General features: G+C 42.7%; 2 protein-coding genes across 2 annotated transcripts; one reads left to right on the forward strand and one right to left on the reverse strand.

The window, feature by feature from the left end:
• The first annotated feature begins 674 nt into the window (after positions 1-674).
• nle1 (notchless homolog 1 (Drosophila)) lies at positions 675-6,440 on the forward strand. Its single transcript, XM_044042243.1, has 13 exons — positions 675-771; positions 1,593-1,753; positions 1,985-2,205; positions 2,619-2,698; positions 2,805-2,881; positions 2,963-3,060; positions 4,314-4,506; positions 4,591-4,726; positions 4,861-4,907; positions 5,002-5,204; positions 5,317-5,476; positions 5,559-5,629; positions 5,723-6,440. The coding sequence occupies exons 2-13, from the start codon at positions 1,616-1,618 to the stop codon at positions 5,733-5,735; spliced, it is 1,437 nt and encodes a 478-aa protein (XP_043898178.1). The 5' UTR covers positions 675-771; positions 1,593-1,615; the 3' UTR covers positions 5,736-6,440.
• Positions 6,441-6,606: 166 nt separating this feature from the next.
• slc25a1a (solute carrier family 25 member 1a) lies at positions 6,607-10,501 on the reverse strand. The gene is made up of 9 exons (XM_044042244.1): positions 10,114-10,501; positions 9,612-9,719; positions 9,414-9,513; positions 9,069-9,207; positions 8,908-8,992; positions 8,702-8,806; positions 8,462-8,577; positions 8,008-8,081; positions 6,607-7,918 (listed from the first exon to the last, which is right to left on the reverse strand). Exons 1-9 carry the CDS (start codon positions 10,337-10,339, stop codon positions 7,804-7,806), a joined length of 1,068 nt encoding a protein of 355 aa, XP_043898179.1. The 5' UTR covers positions 10,340-10,501; the 3' UTR covers positions 6,607-7,803.
• Positions 10,502-21,150: the final 10,649 nt, after the last annotated feature.

A 21,150-nucleotide genomic window follows, 5' to 3' on the forward strand; every position in this document is an offset into this window, starting at 1 on the left:
CTTGTATTAAAAGAGACATTTTGTCTCTTCTCCACCCAAATAAATGTAATCTGGAGCCACAAAACCAAAAAGAATTTGATCCATAAACTGAAGATAACATTGTGTATAAAGTTTTATATAGAGATATACTTTATATTAGAAAAACATAGATTGTTGCATTTATGAAGCCTAAAATGTAGAAAAAGAAAACTGTTGACATTTTATTATTATTATAATATTGATATCAATATTAAAAAATAAAGCTTTCATTTATCAGCTTGATCCCTAAAAAACAAGTTTTTACTTTGAAAGAAACAATAAAAAAAAAGAAAATAAAGTTAAACATTTTTTTTCAAAACTACTGGGAGCCATAGACAAATAAGACAGATATAAGTTTTAATTTGTATTTTTGTATTCAAATTGTAATTTTGGCTATTTGATTTTTCAAAAGTGATGTGATGACTTGTGTCCAGTTAAAAGAATGATCAACATGCCCATAAAGAAGTGTCATTTAAGAATTAATGAATTAATGTCTACAATCCACCGAGGAATACAGAGAATTTTGATTTAAACATAATAAAAATGGCATAATTTTTACTGAGAAATGAGGCGAAGAAAAACAATAAAAAAAGTCCAGCAACAACAGCAAGACTCTGGTCTCGTTCTCCCACAATGCATTGCGGAGTGTGTCCACGGACTTGACAGCGTCAGTCTCGGGAGCGTCTCTCACTCACAGACTCTTCGGTGGTGAAACACGTGCGCAGTGTTTAGCGCAGCGCTAACTGACTGAAGGTAAACTCCTCAACTCATGTATGCGACAGTCTGACTTTGTTCTAAACGTGCACACGTTTGTGTAAATGAGTAACGTTTATGTCAGTGTCCGGGAACCGCGACAAGAACGAACCGTGTGTTCTAAATGTTAGCGAGCAGCATGGCTAGTAGAGTTAGCTGTGATGCTAACGTGACATTAGTTAGCTTATGAAATGATTTGTTTGAGCTCAGAACGATGATCATTTTACACGTTTGCAGTCTGTCAGGTAGTAACATGTAAAACCTGGTTTATCAGTTAATTATTATGAAATGAATCACCAACAAATATTGTTGAATTTGAGCGTTCCTTCACTTGTTTACAAGGTGATGACAGTGTGTTTGGTTTCAGCTTCTTAAATGTGAATTATCTTCTCCATTTGAGGACATTTTTAGGTTTGAAAAAACTATTGACTATTTGCACCATTTCGTAGTTAAAACAGTTATGATTGGTTAACCAGGTACATATGGCTAGATTAATAGATAATGATAACTAAGATGATGGCACCAAACTATGGTTCTCAAACTGTGGTACGTGTACCACTGGTGATACAGTACTTGTAGTAAAATCAGGCATACTGTTCTACTGTGTGAATGAAATAAATACCTAAAAATATGTATAATAATAATAATAATTCGAGTCACCTTATCTCTCGCTCCATCTTAATCTCATTTCACTATACCAGTGTGTGTGTGTGTGTGTGTGTGTGTGTGTGAAGCATGTGTTAACAACACTGTATTTGTGTACATTTTTATTTACTTATATAAATGTGTTTCACTGATGTAAATATATTGTATTATCACAGTCGTATCAGAACCAAACAGAGAGATGGCGAGTGAGGACGTGGCGCGGCTGTTGATCCAGTTTCAGAATGAGGAAGGCGAGGTCCTGGGTTCACCTTTTGATGTGCCGTTAGACATCACTCCAGATAAACTACAGCTGGTCTGCAATGCACTCCTGCAGAAGGTTTGTTGTGATGTTCACATCTGCACACTCAAACATTCCACTTTTAAATGGTTAGTCAGTGTTTGTGCACTAAAGACTACAGTACTGTGTAAGTCTCAGTCGACAAACATGTCTGTCAAACTCTGGGCATTGGGATGGAGGGAACTCCTTTCCCCCCACAATTATTGATTTATATAACGCAGGCATTTAAAGTTTGTGAATGCGTCTCGTGTTGTCTGTAATTCCCTCTAGGATGAGCCAGTACCACTGGCATTTTTTGTGCGTGGAGAGGCTGAGGTGGTGTCCAGTCTGGGCTCTTGTGTGAAGACGCTTGGGGTCGAGACAGAGCAAGTCCTGCCAGTGGTGTACCAGCCTCAAGCTGTGTTCAGGGTGCGTGCTGTGGCCCGCTGCACCAGCACACTCCAGGGACACACAGAAGCTGTCATCTCCACTGCTTTCAGCCCCACTGGCAAGTAAGTAACTCTGGCAGAGAATTTCTTCACCTGTGCACATGCTTTATTATGTCAGAACAGCATTGAGATCTTCTCTAGTGGGCTGTAGGCGACTGGACTGGTTTGAGTTTAGTTGAAGACGTTTCCCCTCTCATCCAAAAGACGTGACCCAGTTCCATTGCTCTATATGTATGGGTTTTATCTTTAAGATTGACATGTTTTTGTTTTATGGTGTTGCCGGCTTTGAATTGTACTGCGATGTGGTGTTTGTTTCTCAAAGACTCACCTATATACAGATGTTGTTCCATCTCTTTTCTTCCTTGTCAGGTGTTCTCCTTTTGGATGTTTTGATGAGGAGAACAAATTTTAAATGGTTTATAGACACACTTCATGGGTCGACATGCACTTAAAGAAGTTCTCCTTTGTTGTTGTAGGTATCTGGCCAGTGGGTCCGGTGATACCACAGTACGTTTTTGGGATTTGACAACTGAGACTCCTCACCACACTGCCAGAGGTATAAAGTCTCTTCTATGGGGCATCATGATCTGCTATGTCTTGAAGGTAAAAATGATAAACCAGTGGATTTAGACGTCAGTCAGCTTTCTTCTTCTTTGTCAAAGGTCACACTCATTGGGTGCTGAGCATCGCGTGGTCACCGGATGGAAAGAAACTGGCTTCAGGGTGCAAGAACAGTCAGGTATGATTCAAACACATGGATGTCTTGGCTGCACGGGTTTATGAATATTATGTATTTATATTTTGTGGGGAATTTCTGCAGATCTGTCTTTGGGATCCAGTGACGGGTGCACAGATGGGGAAGACGTTGACGGGACACTCAAAGTGGATCACTTGGCTCAGCTGGGAACCTCTCCATCTGTGAGTAATTGGTCTTCACTTTTCTCCATTACGATGCAGCATTTATGTTCTGAACATCCCATAAGTGTCTGAACTCCAGAATCACATTTTGACCAGCACCATGTTGAGGTTTTGCAGCTGGTATTTCAGAGGCGGCTCCTGCAACCAGGCCCCTGTTGTACAATACCAGCTGTCAATCACTCTGGTGTCTGCTCATTTGTGCCGTGCTTCATCATGAGAAGTTGACTAATTTCCCCATAGCCTTCTATTTAAAATGAGTTCTTTTTGCAGCTAATACAGTTTCCCTCTGGTGTCTATTCAGTGTACATTCACTTCCTGTTTGACCTCACTGAAAAAAGTCTGTTTTATATACAGTTCTTGGTTTTAAACTGATTTATTTTTATTATTCTGAAACTGTACAGTTGAAAAAAATGTAACTTCTTGCATTAGATGCACAAAGATGTAAATGAAAAAAATGGATGCATTCCATTTAGGTTTCCTCAGTTTCTGGGTGTTGAATTACCAGGACACCTGCCTATAATGGATTTTAATGCTGTTTGCAGCACCTGGGAAGTTCACAATGACACAGTGTTTCTTGAGTATAAGCTACCAAAACAAGATGTCTAAACTTACTTTTGTGAAAAAACCCAAAACTGAAAACATTCAATATCACTGTTACATTTGCAATTATGCAAATAATAAAAAACCAGCCGTGCAAATGAACCCTACTAAAAAGGAATCAAATGTGGGACACCGCCATATGCCACATATATTCCGCTTAGCTGCAGCGTCCTCAAATCACCGTGCTGCTGGGAATGAACTGAGCCACAGCTGCTCTGTAGCCACCAAGTCCTAGATCGTCATCAGTTTGACAGCAGAGGTGAGTTGAATTACACGTCAGGGGACTGTGGCAGGATCAGACATGTCTGTATTATCAGTGAATGGTTTATATAACAGCAGACATCACCCTTTAATAAGTTAAAATAAAGACGAGTTAGAAGAGAGAGGATTAAATGAATGTGGATGAAATAAAATTGCATTGATGTTAGCTTCATCCGTGTTGCAGAGATGATTTATTTACATAGCCCTTGTAGTTTTTCTGCACCATCAAATGAATAGTTAACATACGATATACTATAATACATAATAAAAGAAGCAGAGCTAGTGGAAAGAATTTTCTTTTGTGATGTGAAATTTCGTTTTTTACATTTTGCATATTTACATGTTTGCATGATTTCCTGTTTCTCCAATCGGCTCCTTCCTCTCATTTTCAGAAACCCAGAGTGTCGTTTCTTAGCCAGTAGCTCTAAGGACGGCTCCATCCGTGTCTGGGACACAGTGTTGGGTCGCTGTGAGAAAATCCTGACTGGACACACGCAGTCAGTCACCTGTGTGAAGTGGGGAGGCGATGGGCTTCTGTACACGTCCTCTCATGACAGAACAGTCAAAGTCTGGAGAGCCAAAGATGTAAGAGTGTGTGTGTGTGATGCTGATAGAGACCGAATGAGAGTCAAAGCAAGTCTCACTGTGTTCATTTGTGTGTGGGAACAGGGTGTGCAGTGCAGGACCCTGCAGGGTCACGCTCACTGGGTGAACACGCTGGCTCTCAGCACAGACTACGTCCTGCGCACTGGTGCTTTTGAACCCGCAAGTGCAACAATAAACCCTCAGGACCTCTCCGGATCATGTAAGTCCTGCCAGTTTCTATTGTATAATGCCATTGTCAAATCATCGTGTGTGTTTTAATCAAATGAACAAGATAAATAAAATGTTTTTGTTCTGTAGAGAAGTGTTTATGTAACAAGTCTTATTTTCCTCCAGTGGAAGAGCTGAAGGAGACGGCCTTGCAAAGATACAATAAAGTCAGGGTAAGTTCTTCAGCATGTTTTATGAAGTAAGAATGTGTTCACATCTGTGTACACACAACATATCAGTGTCTAAACCCCTGTTCTCCCGCTGCAGGGTACAGCTCCAGAGCGTTTGGTGTCTGGCTCAGATGATTTCACCTTGTTCCTGTGGAACCCTGCAGAAGATAAGAAGCCTCTGGCCAGGATGACCGGGCACAGTGCTCTGGTCAATGAAGTGCTCTTCTCCCCAGACACCAGACTCCTCGCCTCTGCATCGTTTGATAAATCTATTAAAATCTGGGATGGACGCAATGGAAAGTAAGAAAACCACTCAACTGCAATGCCACGCTTCATAAATAATGTGTGTAATGCTGCCCTTGGCCAGATGATGGTGGTGTAAGTCTGTCTCTGCCTGCTTGTCTACACACAGGTACTTGTTGTCCCTGCGTGGTCATGTGGCATCTGTGTATCAAGTGGCGTGGTCAGCAGACAGCAGGCTGCTGGTCAGTGGCAGCAGTGACAGCACTCTCAAAGTCTGGGACATAAAGACAGGAAAACTGAACATGGATCTACCGGGCCATGCCGACGAGGTAATGAAGGGAAAATGTCCTGGGTTTTTGTGAGTCCTTCCTAAAAGTTGTGTGTTTATGGTTTTGTTTGTTGCGTCTGCAGGTTTATGCAGTGGACTGGAGTCCTGATGGCCAAAGAGTGGCCAGTGGTGGTAAAGATAAATGTCTCAGGATGTAAGTCTCTTATCTTTTTATCAGTTTAATGAATAGTTAAACACCAGAGTTTGCTTGGACCTAACACCTTGTTTTTGTGTTGTATGTATATAGATGGAGAAGATAGCCACACCTCTGCTCTCCCTCCTGTTATTGGCTCAGGGTTCACCATCAAGAAACCTGACAGCTGCAGCAAGGGTGACGAGACTACACCTAATCCCCCCCATTCAGCTTCATTAAGCTGTCCGTCAAAGTGGCATCATGTCAAGGATCTCTCCTCAGGTCCTGATGCAGATGTCATGGTTGTAAAGATATCAATGGAAATGCAGAATGAGAAACTTTATTTTTATGTCAACATCCTTCCATTGAGATCAGTGATAACAGGAGCTGTGCTTGTTCTGGAAATGCAGAAATCAGGACATGTATGAGAAAAGTTCTTGGCCTCACTGGAAAAAAAAAGAAGCAGATTAGTTCTTTTTATTTCTTTTAATTAATTTTTATTTTCATAACTGCATACTGTTAAACTAGCATGGTTGCCATTTTCAGAGTGATGATGAAGTCATCTCAGCTTTCTGTTTGTCCCTTCCTTCACCTTAAGCTTTACTGGATGAACTGCATTCTATCCTGATAGTGACAGGTGGACTGGGGAGGCAGCAGGTGGGCGGTGATCAGTCAGTGCTGCCTTTAATCTCCTCTGTCCCGCGGTCAGCAAAGCTATAACCCCCCCGAGTTTCCTGCCCGTGCAGTAAAGCCAGCTTTGGACTGTGTGACACACACATCTCTGTCCGTGAATAACTGTCACAAATAAATCTACGTACATGTGCCAATTTTACTCAAATACTCAGTTTTATCATTCATGTAAACGCACAGTGTATTGTGACCAATGAATGCACATGATGTCTGAACACACACTCATCTTAAATGTGAACGGTCTGATGAGATTGTACACTAACACGATTGAACATCTGGTGACAACTGAATGACCATGAAAAACAAACTGTTTCCTTTGACTTTTAATGACGATACAGATTTCTGATCACATGTTAGTGGTTTGGCAACGTGTAAAAGTTCTCTGTGCGACACTGAAGCCTTGCATCAATGCTGCTGATGCATTCGTTCTCATCTTATTGGAGTTCACACATTCACACTTTGGCAAACAAAGATTCAAAAAAATGAGGAGTAACAGTTTTTCACCAGTTGATGTACAAAAAGCATATGAAGCAGGAAAGCTTGAGGTACAGGGAGGATATTCATGTGACATTACTGTAAAGAATACCAAACCACCTAAGAATGTCTTGCACAGTTGGGCATTTTCACAGCAAAGTCATGGATTCACTTATTTCAGGCAGCAAATCACCACTGAATGTAAACGTCTCCACGTGTAGCTGTAAACAACAATCGTCATAGTAACTCCGCTGATGCTGAACACGACTAAATAGTGTGTGTCTGTGGACACTGTGCTACATATGGGTTGGTCTTTACGGTGTGTGTGCGTGTTCATGTAATCTCAGAGTCTCTCTGTAACGGGACAGACGCCACGTGGAGTTTCATGCAGCCGAGCTCACGATAATGCACAAGGAACAGAATCTAAACTTTGTCACCGAGTCACAACACTTGAGTGTGATGAGGCCACGAGTGCAGTCGAGTAAGCAGTTACAGGGTGTACAAGACATTAGTTAAGCAGGTTAGTCACAGTCCTTCTCTTAATGTTATGTACTCAGTACTCAGTGGATCAGAAGACACATTTATGGTTTAAGTAGAAAGTGGTCACACTAACAGTTATAGAAAGCTAAAACAATAGAAAAACACAAAACCTCCCTTTTAACATATTCAAGTCATTTCTTTTTCATTTTCTCTGTCTAGTTAAAGCATTTAGTAATCCTTATTTGTGCTTCTTCTCTAAAAACTGTACACTCAAGTTTCTGTTAATAAGATTATGAAACTGGTGAAGAGAATATCCCCTTCCTAATCTCCGACCTCGACTTGTCCTGTCCTTCAAAGTGAAAAGAAATTTAAACTGAGCTGTTTCTGCCATTCCTTAATTTTCACTGTGTTGAAACAAATCCTGCAAACAATGAGATCAGGTGATCTGAGGGAGTGCAGAGAGTTGTTTTGAGCTGTGATGGAGGTGTGTGTTTGTGCGTCTTTGCTCTGTGATTCTCGCTGGACCGCTGCTGCAGCCGCGCGTCGTCCGTCTACTGCGTAATCCAGACGTTGTTGAGTAGTTTGACCACCTCCTCGTAGATGACAAAAACTATGGCTACGTCCAAGCACACGCGGCCAAGCCTGGGAACTGTGCCTTTGTAGAAACTGCAGGAAGGACGAGATTAAAATCACGTTGAATGATTTGGCCGCAGTCGAGACTGAAGTGGTGCAAAGCATGGATCAGGGTTACTCACGCCTGTGGTCCCTCGCACTTCAAGATCTGGAAGGCACAGTCGACTGTGTTTTTGTAGCGATGAGCCTCCAAACCCTGTTAAAAACAATTCAGTCTGATTCATTTGTGGATGTGCAACTGAACTCTGATCCACAACAGAGAAGTGAACTCTTAGGATTTGATGCAGCTCCATTGTTCTCCTGCATTAACCAACATATTGGCCAGTTCTCTTGTTCATTGTTGTCTCGTCTCTTCTCCTTCAGTCATTCTTGATGCAGCGCCACCTCAGGCGAGGAGGAGAACGCGCTATTCAAAAGGTTCAGTTCGTTTCACTGAAGTGTGAAAGCAAACTCGGACCGGCTGAATGTTGCAATCCCCAATCGTACCGAGTCTAGCGAAGACTATTAGGAGTGAATACGACTTTAGAGATAAACCTGACAACAGTAGTGTGAACAGGAGTAGGCGGGTTTTCTTACCTGCATCCTGGTCTTCACCACGTCCAGAGGTGTATTTCCAAAAACACTAGCAGCTCCAGCCGTCGCTCCAAACATTGCTGTGACTATTGGGTGCATCTCTTTCCTGGGATCATCCCCTATTTATTTTTTAATCAACATTTTGATGCATAAAGAAGGAGAAGAAAATGAATGCAGCAATCATCCAGACAGAGGAATACTTTAAACTCTTATTTTGTGTGTGCAATGAATAGGTTTTATCACCTTTGTACCAGTTGCGCAGTGCATTCATCACGTAGAAGCGAATGGCCTGATTGGTTCCTTGTTTTAAAACAGTTGCCGTCAGACCTTGATACGTCCCCCTCACACCTGGACAAGTCAGACAGATAAAGTATGAGGAAGCACGTACTGCACCACATGCATTAATATTGCTGTAGATCATCCGTCATCCATCGACCTGCTCCCTTTACCCTGTTCTCTAATAATCTCACTGACGCCATGGAAGAAGCCTCTGTACCTCGGCCTCAGGGAACACTGGTCATGGATCAGCTTTACCTGGAGGTAAAGGGAGGAGCTGTTTTTTAGAATCTCACCATGACTGATTCAGATGTGGACAGAGTTTTTCACAGACCTTGAGCGTCTCCATGGGACAGACGATCACTATGGCCTCTGCTATTCCTGCTCCTAACCCACACAAGAGGCTGCGGGTGTTATCGAGCCGACCCGTGGCGTCTCGCATCGGGCTGCTGAGGATCTCAAACGTGCCGAACCTGAAAGAAACATGGCAGAGTGACACATTTAAGAATACAAGACGATCCCACTCTGACTCGGTGTCGTCAGTAACTTTGTTTCGACGTTTTTCAACCAAGAATTTCAAACATTTACGGGTTAATTAACTTGGTTTTTTGGTGTATTTCTTTGTATGTACAGTATATGATGCAGGAATAGATTATCTACGCCTTAAATGCACCTTTACCTGACAGCAGATTTGGGTATAGAGCCGTAGAGCAGGGAGCTGAGACCTCTGTACAGTCCTCTGAGTCCGTGGTCCTGCACTGTCAACTTCACACAGTCGCCTAAACACACAAACACATCACGCAGGAGTGAGTAACCCAGCAGAGGACAGGAACATGTACCTGCTGTCAGTCTCACACCTGTCCCTCTGTGACCTTACCGATCCCTCTGTATCGCGGTGGATTGGCTCTCTCGTCGAGCTGCAGCTGGGTCTTCACGTACTCTGTGGGGAAGGTGATGCAGATCTCGATTCCTCCTGCGATGCCACCTGAAGGAGAGACACACACGAGTGAATCACTGCGGAACTGTTTGTGAATGCAGAGTGACGCTCATGCTCAAACCTCTGCTGACATGCAGTTGTTTTAATGAACTGAGGATAGTGTCATGTTGTATAAAGCAACATCTATAAATAATGGGGGAAAAGTAATGGCTGAGTTTCCCTTTGCTCTGGTTTATACAGTAGACAGATGGGTAGATATGTGTGTATGTAATCAATAAATGCATCTACATCGTGCAGCTGCTGCATCATCGCTGCTGGTTGAGATTTGACCCAGTTCTGCATGGATAACCAGGATGATTGGGCTTCACTCTGCAGAAAGGGGGCCACTGTGTCAGGGCTAAATCTTACAGGATGACTAAATGCAATCAACGGCGATATCAACCTGCAAGAATGGCCTTTCCGGGATGCGTGATTTTCCTCCCTCCGACCGCAGCGGCCGCCAGGTTCCTCCTCGCTGCGTACGAGCCGTGGTGGGCCGGCAGAGAGGCGAGCGCCGTGGCGGCGGTGAGGCGCTGGAGCGGAGGCTGTGGATGAGGCGCAGGGCTCGGGCGTCCTCTCCTCTCACAAGGACTCTCACACACGGAGAACGGCTTCAGCAGGGACGACATTTTACTTGCAGTTAAAAAAAAAAAAAAAGAAAACCTCCCTCAGTGGTGATGGATCCACTCAGACAATGACAGCAGCAGCAGCACGGGGAGGGCGGGGCCAGTGTGGCGGCACAGAGAGCATCAATATTCAAAGACAGGTCAGCTGATGCGCAGACCATTGGCTCGTCATGCTGTCTAATAACGTTATTCAGTCACATGACCCTGCGTGATGTTTGGCAGCCAATCACAAGCAGGATGCAGCTGCTCTGGTGTGTCCCCGTCACTGTCCACACACACACACACACACCTTCACTACAATAATCCACAATAATCTGACCACATCACAGCCTATGTTAATGTTAATATTTGATTTCACTTACCTTCTCCTCTGTATGTGGTGTTATCACTTAATTTCGTTGTGCCTGTTACAATGACAAATAAAGATATTCTATTCTATTACATATTCTATTGTGTGATTATTGTTAGACTAAATAATATATTTAATAATAGTATTTAAGTATAATTAAAACAATATACTCAATGAGCAGTTGTGTTGTTGTCCTGGCTGTTGGACATAAAAGGTAAAAAGATCTAAGCAATAAGCAGAATAACTGATATACAACCGACTTTTGCTCCTGTCTCTTCATCTCTGTTCCTTTAAATAGTGATCTCCTCATGCCAGAGCATGCATGCATGCACACGCACACACACACACACACACACACACACAGCTGCACTTGTTAGGACTCAGGACCAGAACCAGAACCAGTTAATGACTAACCCTCATCTTAATCCACATCTAAACCCTGTCCTTAACCAGTTCCTCAGAAATGAGGTTCAGCCTCATTAGGACCAAGCTTCAGTCTCCATGAGGACTACAGATGTTGTCAATGTCACTTTCTGTAACAGAGCAACTCAACAATGAAAGGTCAATTACTGCACATAGCACTACACCCCCTGTAGAGTAAGTAGAGTAATTATAATTCTGTTATTTTATTATTTTGCAGCTCTTTCACCCTCCCTGACTGGCCCATGTGAGGTTGATTTAGAAATGAGAAAATAAACATTAATAACAGGATTCTAGAGTTCACACGACATCGACACTAACGTATCATATCGCTCTGTGTAGAGTTATTCAGTTAGAATTGAATGAAGTCTGCATTTTCCTTCCTTTGTTTGTATGCTGCTCAATTTACACCAACACAATACAATTTATAAGACTTGAAATGAATATTGAGCAGAATGAATTCATCCCATTGGTTTCTCATCTGACCCTTAACCTACTGTATGTGCAGTGGTGTTCATACTTCACTCTTTCTTCTCGATGAATAGTTTTTCAGTCTCGTTGGCAAATGTGGGTTGAACCAGACCATGGATGCTGCTGTTGTTCTGGGTCTGCATCCATATCAATACTACTGTGATTTAATGTGAAGATTTCACTGTCAGTTTAAAGTGATCTGCGTTCAGCAGCATGTTTCAGCTGCAGAAGTTATTCGATCATTCAGGTACACAGAGCATCTTATGCTGATGTTCAGTTCTGCAGTTAGATTACATTCACAAAGTCATTCTGACCAGAAATAACAACCAGATCAGATTCTTTTATGAGGTAACTTCAAGCCAGTTTTAACAGAGATTTTATTCACGACTGACAGTCAAGTTGTGATAATTACAACAATCAGAAAGAGAATGTGGATCAGTGAAGTCCTGATCCAAGTCAGCTCCTGCCTGTTTTTATTGAAGTGTGTACACCTGACATAATTCAGTAAAAAGGGAACTTGGCTATAGGTTCAAGTCCCCGCCAGGTCAAAGGGCTGGAGTACCCCTGAGCAAGGTACCCAACCCTCCTCACTCCCTGGGCGCAGGTTTCTAGTAGAGTTAAAAATGCAGAGAAGGAATTTTCCTACGGGGAAAAATAAATGTCAGGCTTTTATTTTTTTAGTGTCTGTCAGGAAGTTCAGCTCCAAATTGCAGAAGTGAATGAAATGTTGTTATGAATGAAAAGCATTTTAACCTCCTCCCCTTGTGTGTGTGTGTGCAGGCTTTGTGAATGGCTGTGATGACTGCATCATCGCTGGACTGATTCCACTCAAGCTATAGGAGGTAAGTCTGGAGCGGTCTCATTAATATGGGTTGTAACTATTCTTTTTCTTGTATAAGACACAGTGTCAGTGGATTTGAAGCAGGTGGGCACATGAGCTGGAGCCAGGAACAGATTGTAAATGTCAGCGAGCTCTGAAGAGCAAAGCCTGAATGCAGGCCCCGGGCACGGGCACGCCGCCCTCACTCTTCTCAGAGCCTTGTGCACATCTGCTGATGACACAGTGAGCGATGAGGTCTGTGTGCAGTCTTTGGCTGAAATCCTTCTCTATTGTTCCATGTTGGGGAACTCAGAGTGAGCATATGTTTGAGTTAGCACACACTTGCACAGCACCGGAAGAAAAGTCCAAAGATGTATGGACATGAAACTTTCTCAACTGTCTTGTGTCAGAGTGTCAGTGTCAGAGCACCAGTGTCAGAGTGTCAGAGTGTCAGAGAGTCAGTGTCAGAGTGTGAGGATCTCTGGGGATGTTATGGTGGTTTTATGAAATTCAATTCAATTCAATTCAATTTTATTTGTATAGCGCCAAATCATAACATACATTATCTCAAGGCACTGTACATAGACAACATCAAGGAGAGCGGAGACCCCCAACAGTTCACACAATGAGCAAACACTAGGCATCAGTGGAGAGAAAAAACTCCCTCTTAACAGGAAGAAATCTCTGACAGAACCAGGCTCAGAGATGTGCGGTCATCTGCCTCGACCGGTTGGGGTGAAAGGAAAAATGGGGGACAGTGGAGAGGTGGGGGACAGAAAATGGGGGGAGAGAAAGGACAAGAGGGAGATGAGGGAGAGACAGAAGAGAGAGAGGGAGACCAGCAGCAGATACACAACAACTGTATCAGGTTACAAGTTTATACAGTTACTGATATCGACTTTTTAATTACAAAATAATAATAATGGTGACGATGAGCGTAGCCTCGGAAACTGGATCTTGATCCTGCAACCTGCATGATGAGAATACAGAGAGAGAGAGAGAGAGGGAAGGAAGGAAAGACACAAACTAGGGAGAGAAAGAGACAAGGTTAATGACATATAAAAAGTCATAATCAAATGCTGAGTGTGAGAGAGTGAATGTGCAGTTTAGTTCTATAGCAGCAGAACTAAGAGATGGTTTAGGTTTCCCTGAACCAGCTCTAACTATAAGCTTTATCAAAAAGGAAAGTTTTAAGTTTAACTTTAAATACAGAGAGAGGCTCCGCCTCCCGAACTATCATTGGAAGCTGGTTCCACAGGAGAGGAGGAGCCTGGTAACTAAAGGCTCTGCCTCCCATTCTACTCTTACAGACTCTGGGAACCACAAGTAAACCTGTATTTTGTGACCTAAGTGGTCTATTAGGGTGATAGGGTAAGACTAGGTCTTTCAGGTATGAAGGGGCGTGACCATTAAGTGCTTTGTACGTGAGGAGGAGGATTTTAAATTTAATTCTTTCTTCTTTTTTTTTTTTAACCTGTCCTGTCCAGTACCCAGGACATGTAATATGATTGACTGCATGCCTTTTGGTGTCGGACAGATTTGATATGTGCAGGACGAGTCTGGGATACTCATAACTGCAGTATTTTTATTTATTCGTTTTATGATTATGTGTTGCGGGCAGCCGGACCGGACAGGGGGACAGGGAGTGGACTGACAAGGGGATGGGGAGTGAGCGGTTAATAAGGATAGATTAATTTGAGTTAATATAGAGTTGTTAATTAAAGGAAACACATCTTTAAACAGTTTGGTGGGGATAGGATCTAACTGACAGGTTGATGGCTTAGATGATGAAACTAATGATGTTAACTCAGGGAGATCTATAGGGGAGAAACTGTCTAACTGTGCACCTGGTGCTTCTAAAGCTCTTGTGCTAGAAGATGAGTCAGTCCCAATATGAGGGAGGAGATGATCCATTTTTTCTCTAATTGATGTTATTTTATTCACAAAGACGTTGATAAAGTCATCACTGCTCAGTGTTAAAGGAATAGATGGTTCAGTGGAGCTGTGGCTCTGTGTCAGCCTGGCTACAGTGCTGAAAACAAATCTATGATTATTCTTATTCCCTTCAATTAGAGAAGAGTAATAGGCAACTCTAGCTTTGTGTAGGGCTTTTTTGTAAGCTACAAAACCATCTTTCCAGGCTATATGAAGTTCCTCTAGGTTACTGGAACGCCATTTTCTTGTTAAAGTACTTGACACACTGATCCGGTTGTGCACATGCATTTTATTTGTCTGAAAACGTCCCAGAAATTAAACATAAACTCAGAATGAAAGAAGACGACGTGAACTATGTGTAAAACAGCAGCAGAAACAGATGTTGATGAGTTTATTTGTTAGAGTTCCTCAGTCCTTCAAACAGCAGACACTTGGCCTGTGTGCGGAGAGAAAGAAAACAATCACACGCTGTCAAGTAAACAACAAGTCATGTGCTTAGAGCTGGTGTGTCTCTATGATGATGTCTGTCTGTCTTCTAACCTCATGCCATCGCAGCGTGTCAGGGGGCAGGCCCAGGTGGCAGTGAGGGCAGGTGTGCATCTGACCGCCCACTTCATGGCTACGCTGCCCCCAGCAGGGCCCCTCGCTGCCCCACAGGGGGCGACATGTAGAGTGGGAGGACCAGGTTACACCAAAGTGAGGCCGGGGATCTGTTTGGTAGCTCACTTTCTGGCCACTAGAGGGCAGTGGCGACGAAGGATTTGAGTCCTCCTGCAACAAGCCACATGGGAGAGAGAGTTGATACCATGAAGAGACTTTTTTATATATACATGCTTATTCCATATACCAGTGGACGCTGATTCATTACACAGTGTAAATAACTTTGTTTTTGAGGTGAAACCTGTTTTGAAGGATCAGGTTGACTCTCCAAGTCCAGAGACCTCATGCAGTACCAGCAGGGTTCAGAGGGCCGATCTGTAGTGAACAAGACACAGCTCTAGTCTTACGTTAGTATGAGCTGGCTGCACACACACATGACAGCGTGTGTGTGTGTGTGTGTGTGTGACTTACCCTGTATACTGGAGGGATGAGACGACAGTGATGGGGGGGTCTCCTCGTCCTGTGAGAGGCAGTCAGCGTTTGTGTTTGTGGGTTTCTGTATCACTGAGACATACATCGCCTCCAACCTTCACCAACCATCTCATACTGAGAAACACACCATAATATGTCCTATTTCTCCCCGGCTCTGTTAGACTTTAGAGTAGATAGTGACATTCACTCACTGGACACTTAATTAGGTGTAATCTTCTGTTGCTGTCACTGCGGCTCCATTAAAAACATAAGTGTGAGCGACAAACTGTGAATGATGTAAAAAGAAGATATTTCTCAGATATTATTATGTCAAACTGTCACATTATTTAACACAGACCTGTATTTAAATCTCTGCTCTTTAAGTTGTTGACATTTGTTACTTTTACTCATGTTTTATGTCTTTTCATTTACTTTAGATGTATTTAGATGTATTTCATTGCCTCGCGTGAGATTTTATGCCTTTTATTTATTGTTCTTCACAGCACGTTGTTTTAAAGGGCTTTACACATAAATCCAGTTGGACTGGATTGCTTCAAGGTTTGATAGGTTGTGCATTTCGAGATTAGTCCTCTGCCTACGAACAAGTCGTATGTTGTGATTGTGTTCCATTCTCCTCTGACTCTGGATGGTTCTTCGTAAAACCCTGGTGATGATTATGTGTAAAATACTCAGACCAGCACATTGTGATGCTTGTGTTAAGCGTCAGGAGGTCGTCTCAAAAATGACTGGCTGATTCACAGTGAGTGTATATCATGAAAGAAAGCCTGTATTTGTTTATTTCTGCATTAAGTCTGACCTGCGTTGGATTTATCACTCACATCACAGACTTGGGTCTCGTCCGTGTTGTCAGCCGCTGAATGCTGAAGGTTTTGGGTCTCAGTGCTGTCTTCAATGCTGTTCTCAATCAGTGTGTCAACCTGAGCAGAAGCTGCTGTCCCACTGACACTTTAGAGAGATGCAGCGAAATTAAAAAACATGCCCTCTTAACTGCCTGACAAGAAGGTTATCAGTCAATCACTCTACAGCTGATTGCATCTCCTCAGCCTCTACTGTTACACTGGAGGAGGGAGTCTGATTAGTCATAAACAATCAGATTCTCCTTGTCTTACCTTTGTGTACCGTCTTCCTGATCCTCCCTTTCTCCCTCCATCCCTGCTCGTGTTTACCTCCCAGGATGCCTGATGTGTTATTTTCTCTAAATCCTGTTGTTCTTTGACATTTCCTCCCTTCCTCTTACCCCGCGTGTCCTCTCCTCTGTCTGCCTTTGTCTCCTTGTCTCGACCTCACTGTGTGTGAAACGGAAACTACAGGCCTTCAATATTTGATGCGTCTGAATAGCTCACAAGCAGGGTTTCTGTAAAGAGTAATCAGGTGAGGGCTCTGGTGTCTCTGCGGTGGAGTCTCGTTTGACATAAACTGCAGAGACCTGTGCTGTTTTAATTATTATTGCCTTAGATTTTTATTTATTATCGATGTGTCTGACATAAATAAAACATGTTCCTCATCTTCTTCACACATGCGAAGTTATTAGCTTGTGTTTTTTGAGCAATCGTTATTCATTGAAAGGATGCTTTTGTGCATGGACACAGTAGAAAACTGCACGGCCTGTTCTCTCTGTTCCCTCCGTGTTCTCTGTGTTCTCCATGTTCTCTGACCTCTCTGTGTTCTCCGTGCTCACCTTGTGCTCTGTGGTCTCTGCTCTCTGTGTTCTCCATGTTCTCCGTGCTCTCTGACCTCTCTGACCTCTTGACCTGACCGCTTTCTCCAGTTAAAAAGGGCAGTTGCTATTCTGTTGCAAATGTTAGATTCATAAATGAATCTTTAGAAACATTAATTCAAACAGTTTTGAGGTCTGTCTATATGTATATATGTATATATATATATATATATATATATATACTGTATATGTATATATATACATATATTGTGTGTGTATACATATATCTATACACACACAATAGTTACATTACAGACATAGACACAGCTTAGAGACACAATAGTGGGAGACATTGTTCTGTACACTGTGTTCAGTCAGGACTTCCATCTTGTGCACACATCACCACCATGACTGCGTTGTAAGAGACGCGTTCCTCCAGCAGATGGAGGAAGAGCGTTTCTTTTTGTGCTTCATGATGGACAAGCAAGACAAACACCACATCACTATCCCAAGGAATGTCTGTCTTCACTGTCTCCTTTGTCCATTTCATGTTGTCTCACCTGTGCTTGATGAACATCTCTCTATTTAACTGTCTGTCCCTGTGCGTTAATTCCCTGATTAGCATGAGAATGCCTTTACAAACCTGGAGTCGTCTCAGAGGAGATGATCGGCAGCACACGCCAATTAATGCCATTTGCAACCGTTATGATCAAAGAAATGATGTGACTTGGATTTTAATTTCAGAGGTTGATGAAAAGAGCTTTGGAATGTGTGTGTGTGTACATTCTTGTCTCAAAAAGGGTGTGTGTGTGTGTGCGCGCGCGCTGGTGTACACGCTGACAAATATGTGTGTGCGTGTGTCATAAGTGCATGGCAGGTAGGGAGTAATTTGAGTTTTTTTCCCTGCATGTGTGTTTTTTGTAGGAGGTGGGAGACGGGAACATAAGTGGCGATGAGTCACCAGTCTTTTGTGACAGTGGTGCAGAGAGAGTGCTTTTCTCCCATTTCCCTCCCTAGGGGCTTGCATACAAAACAAGAAATGGAGAGAGGATAAAGAAGAAAAGGGGAGGAAGGTTGTGTGTTGGGGAGCGTTAGGCAGGAATGGGGGTTATGGATAACTAAGGAACAAGGGAGACGATGGGCTCAAAGGTAGAGATTGGGATAAAGAAAGGAGATGAAAGGAGGGGGCAAAAATACAAGGGGTTGCAGAGATCATAAACAAAGAAGGCACTCTGAAGGAAAAGGCCTTTGCAGCTCTGCCTCTGTCGTCCTAATGGCTGCTAAAAGCATGGCTGATGAGGCATATTATATGGCAAAGATTATGTTCAACAATGGTCGTTTAACAGACAAAAGAAGTGCACGCGAGGATGAGGGGCCACCGTGAGGTCAAGAATATCGCACATAAAAATATGTCTAATGATCTCAGTGTGTCTCAGCAACCGACTGCAAAACAAACAGAAACACAAGGAATACAGTTTTGTCCGCGTGCTTCAAACTGACGGCCTCTGAGGTGTACACGAGTTTTCTGACATTAATCCTCACACTGTGTGCTCTTGTTTTAGATGTTTTTGTTGATATTGTTCTTGTTTGATATAAAAAGCTGAACAAATATCAAAAAAGCTGTAAACTCCCACAAAGACAATAAATCATTAATTTAAAATGTGAATAGTATTTAAGCCAGAGGAGGGCTGTCTCTACACTTTAGTTCAGTTAATAACCTGTAGACAAGAATAACTCCATTTAATAAAATATCTTTTTACAAAACATGTTTTGAACAACCTGAAATTTCATCCATAATAATACGTTTTATGTGCATTACATCTTACAGATCGCAGCGGCTCCATCAAGGCACAAAACATGTATTCACAGTTATCTGAAAAATAAAGTACATCACATCACAAATTCTTCCTGCGGGCCGGATCGGACCCTCCGGTGGGCTGGTTCTGGCTCGCGGGCCGTATGTTTGACACCTCCCTGATTTAGCGCATGAGCAGCATCATTTCTTCAAAATCAGGAGTTTATATTTGCTGTTGAACACATAATTAACTTTGCACAACAAAGTGCTGATTTTCACTCATTGTCTAATTAAGAAAACTTACGTGTTCACTGGGTCAGAAAAGGCAGCAGCACATGCTTTGTTATTCCCTAACTCCCAAGTTAAATTCAATTTAATAAATATTGCAACTAAAAAGGGGTCATGTTGCAGAATAAATGCCACGAAGGATGTGAGGAAATGAGTGTTTTGGCATTTGAGAGCGACGTGAGCGCTCTAATTAGCTTTAGAATAGTTTTGATAAAATCTAGCTTATCAAAACTATATAAAAGGAGAAGAATATTCTGGTTATTTTTTGAGTGAATCGCCATGGTTCCACAAAGTCACCGGCGCACTTTGAAAAAAAGAAGTGTTGTTTTTTGCAGTGAAGATTTGGTCGTATTTCATGTGCCGCACGTTATCTACGCCTTAAACACAAACCAGTGTTCCTCACGCGGTGGAACCTAAAGAAGTAACCATCATATCTGAATCAGAATCTGAAAGATCTTAAATCCCCTGTATTAAATATATCACATTAATGGCTGCGTCGTTTCCCCTCGTCTTTCTGCTCTTGTAAAAGCATGAGATTCTGGGTGCCATTACTAAATTGCTCTTTTATGTGAGGAGCTGAATGTACAGCATGGCTGGATGTTTAAGCTCGATGTATGAGCTTCCAGCCGAGAGAGTTGGAGGCTTTTGGAACATTCAAATAGCATTTTAATTACAGCACCCCCACCAGGCCAAGTCTAAATGATTATAATGTGATCACAGGCACAGTTGCTCTATTGTGTTGGCAATTTTTCAATCTGGATTGTGTAAGTCATGGAGATGTGAACGTGGCAATGTAAGTAGAAGCAACGCGACAATGTTCTTTTTGTGCACAGCTTGTCAACATGTTTACGTGAAAGAGGACTTAACGTTTTCTTTTCATACGCTGTGCCGTGTGAGCGTCCTCTCAGCACATGTTACTAAATAAAATGTAATACAGACGTTTCCTTTTTAGCAGCTCGTTACTTGTATCTGAAAGTTTGCCTGTGCCATAGAACAACTCCATTTCATGGTTGAAGCTTATATTTGAGAGATTATAGCCCACTCAGTCGTTTTTACCTGTTGGAATATCTGTAAAGCACCAGGACCATCATCAAAATGCAGTTTTTCTCTTGCCAAAGTGCAGCTCCGACCTTATGATTGAAAGATTGTTTTTCCCTCACAATGACTTCATTTCGTGCTTGAGCTTGACATTCAATATTCAATAGATAATAACCCACTCAGTCCTTATGGCCTATTGAAATATCTGTAAAGACAAAACAACTAGCAAAATACAGTGCGAAAGAATGAATGCAATTTCTGCCCTGCATCACCACACAGAGCGTAGATTGTACACAGAGACTGCACATGCTTCCTGCAGAGACTGCACATGCTTCCTCCTGCAGAGACTGCACATGCTTCCTGCAGAGACTGCACATGATTTCTCCAGAGACTGCACATGCTTCCTGCAGAGACTGCACATGCTTCCTGCAGAGACTGCACATGCTTCCTCCTGCAGAACTGCAGAGACTGCACATGCTTCCTCCTGCAGACATGCTTCCTGCAGAGACTGTACATGCTTCCTGCAGAGACTGCACATGCTTCCTCCTGCAGAGACTGCACATGCTTCCTCCTCTGCACATGCTTCCTCCTGCAGAGACTGCTTGCACTGCTGCACATGCTAGACCACATGCTTCCTGCAGAGACTGCACATGTGCTGCACTTCCTCCTGCAGAGACTGCATGCTTCCTCAGAGACTGCACATGCTCCTGCAGACTGCACATGCTTCCTCCTGCACATGCTTCCTCCTGCAGACACATGCTTCCTGCAGAGACTGCACATGCTTCCTGCAGAGACTGCACATGCTTCCTGCAGAGACTGCACATGCTTCCTCCTGCAGAGACTGCACATGCTTCCTGCAGTAACTGCACAAAGATTATCCACATTCACTATTAATATCATAAATAAAACTGTTTACAACAAAGGTTAAGTGCTGGCTAAAAGAAAACAG

The sequence above is a fragment of the Solea senegalensis genome, linkage group LG13 (genome assembly GCF_019176455.1).
Source record: "Solea senegalensis isolate Sse05_10M linkage group LG13, IFAPA_SoseM_1, whole genome shotgun sequence".
Lineage (NCBI taxonomy): Eukaryota > Metazoa > Chordata > Actinopteri > Pleuronectiformes > Soleidae > Solea > Solea senegalensis.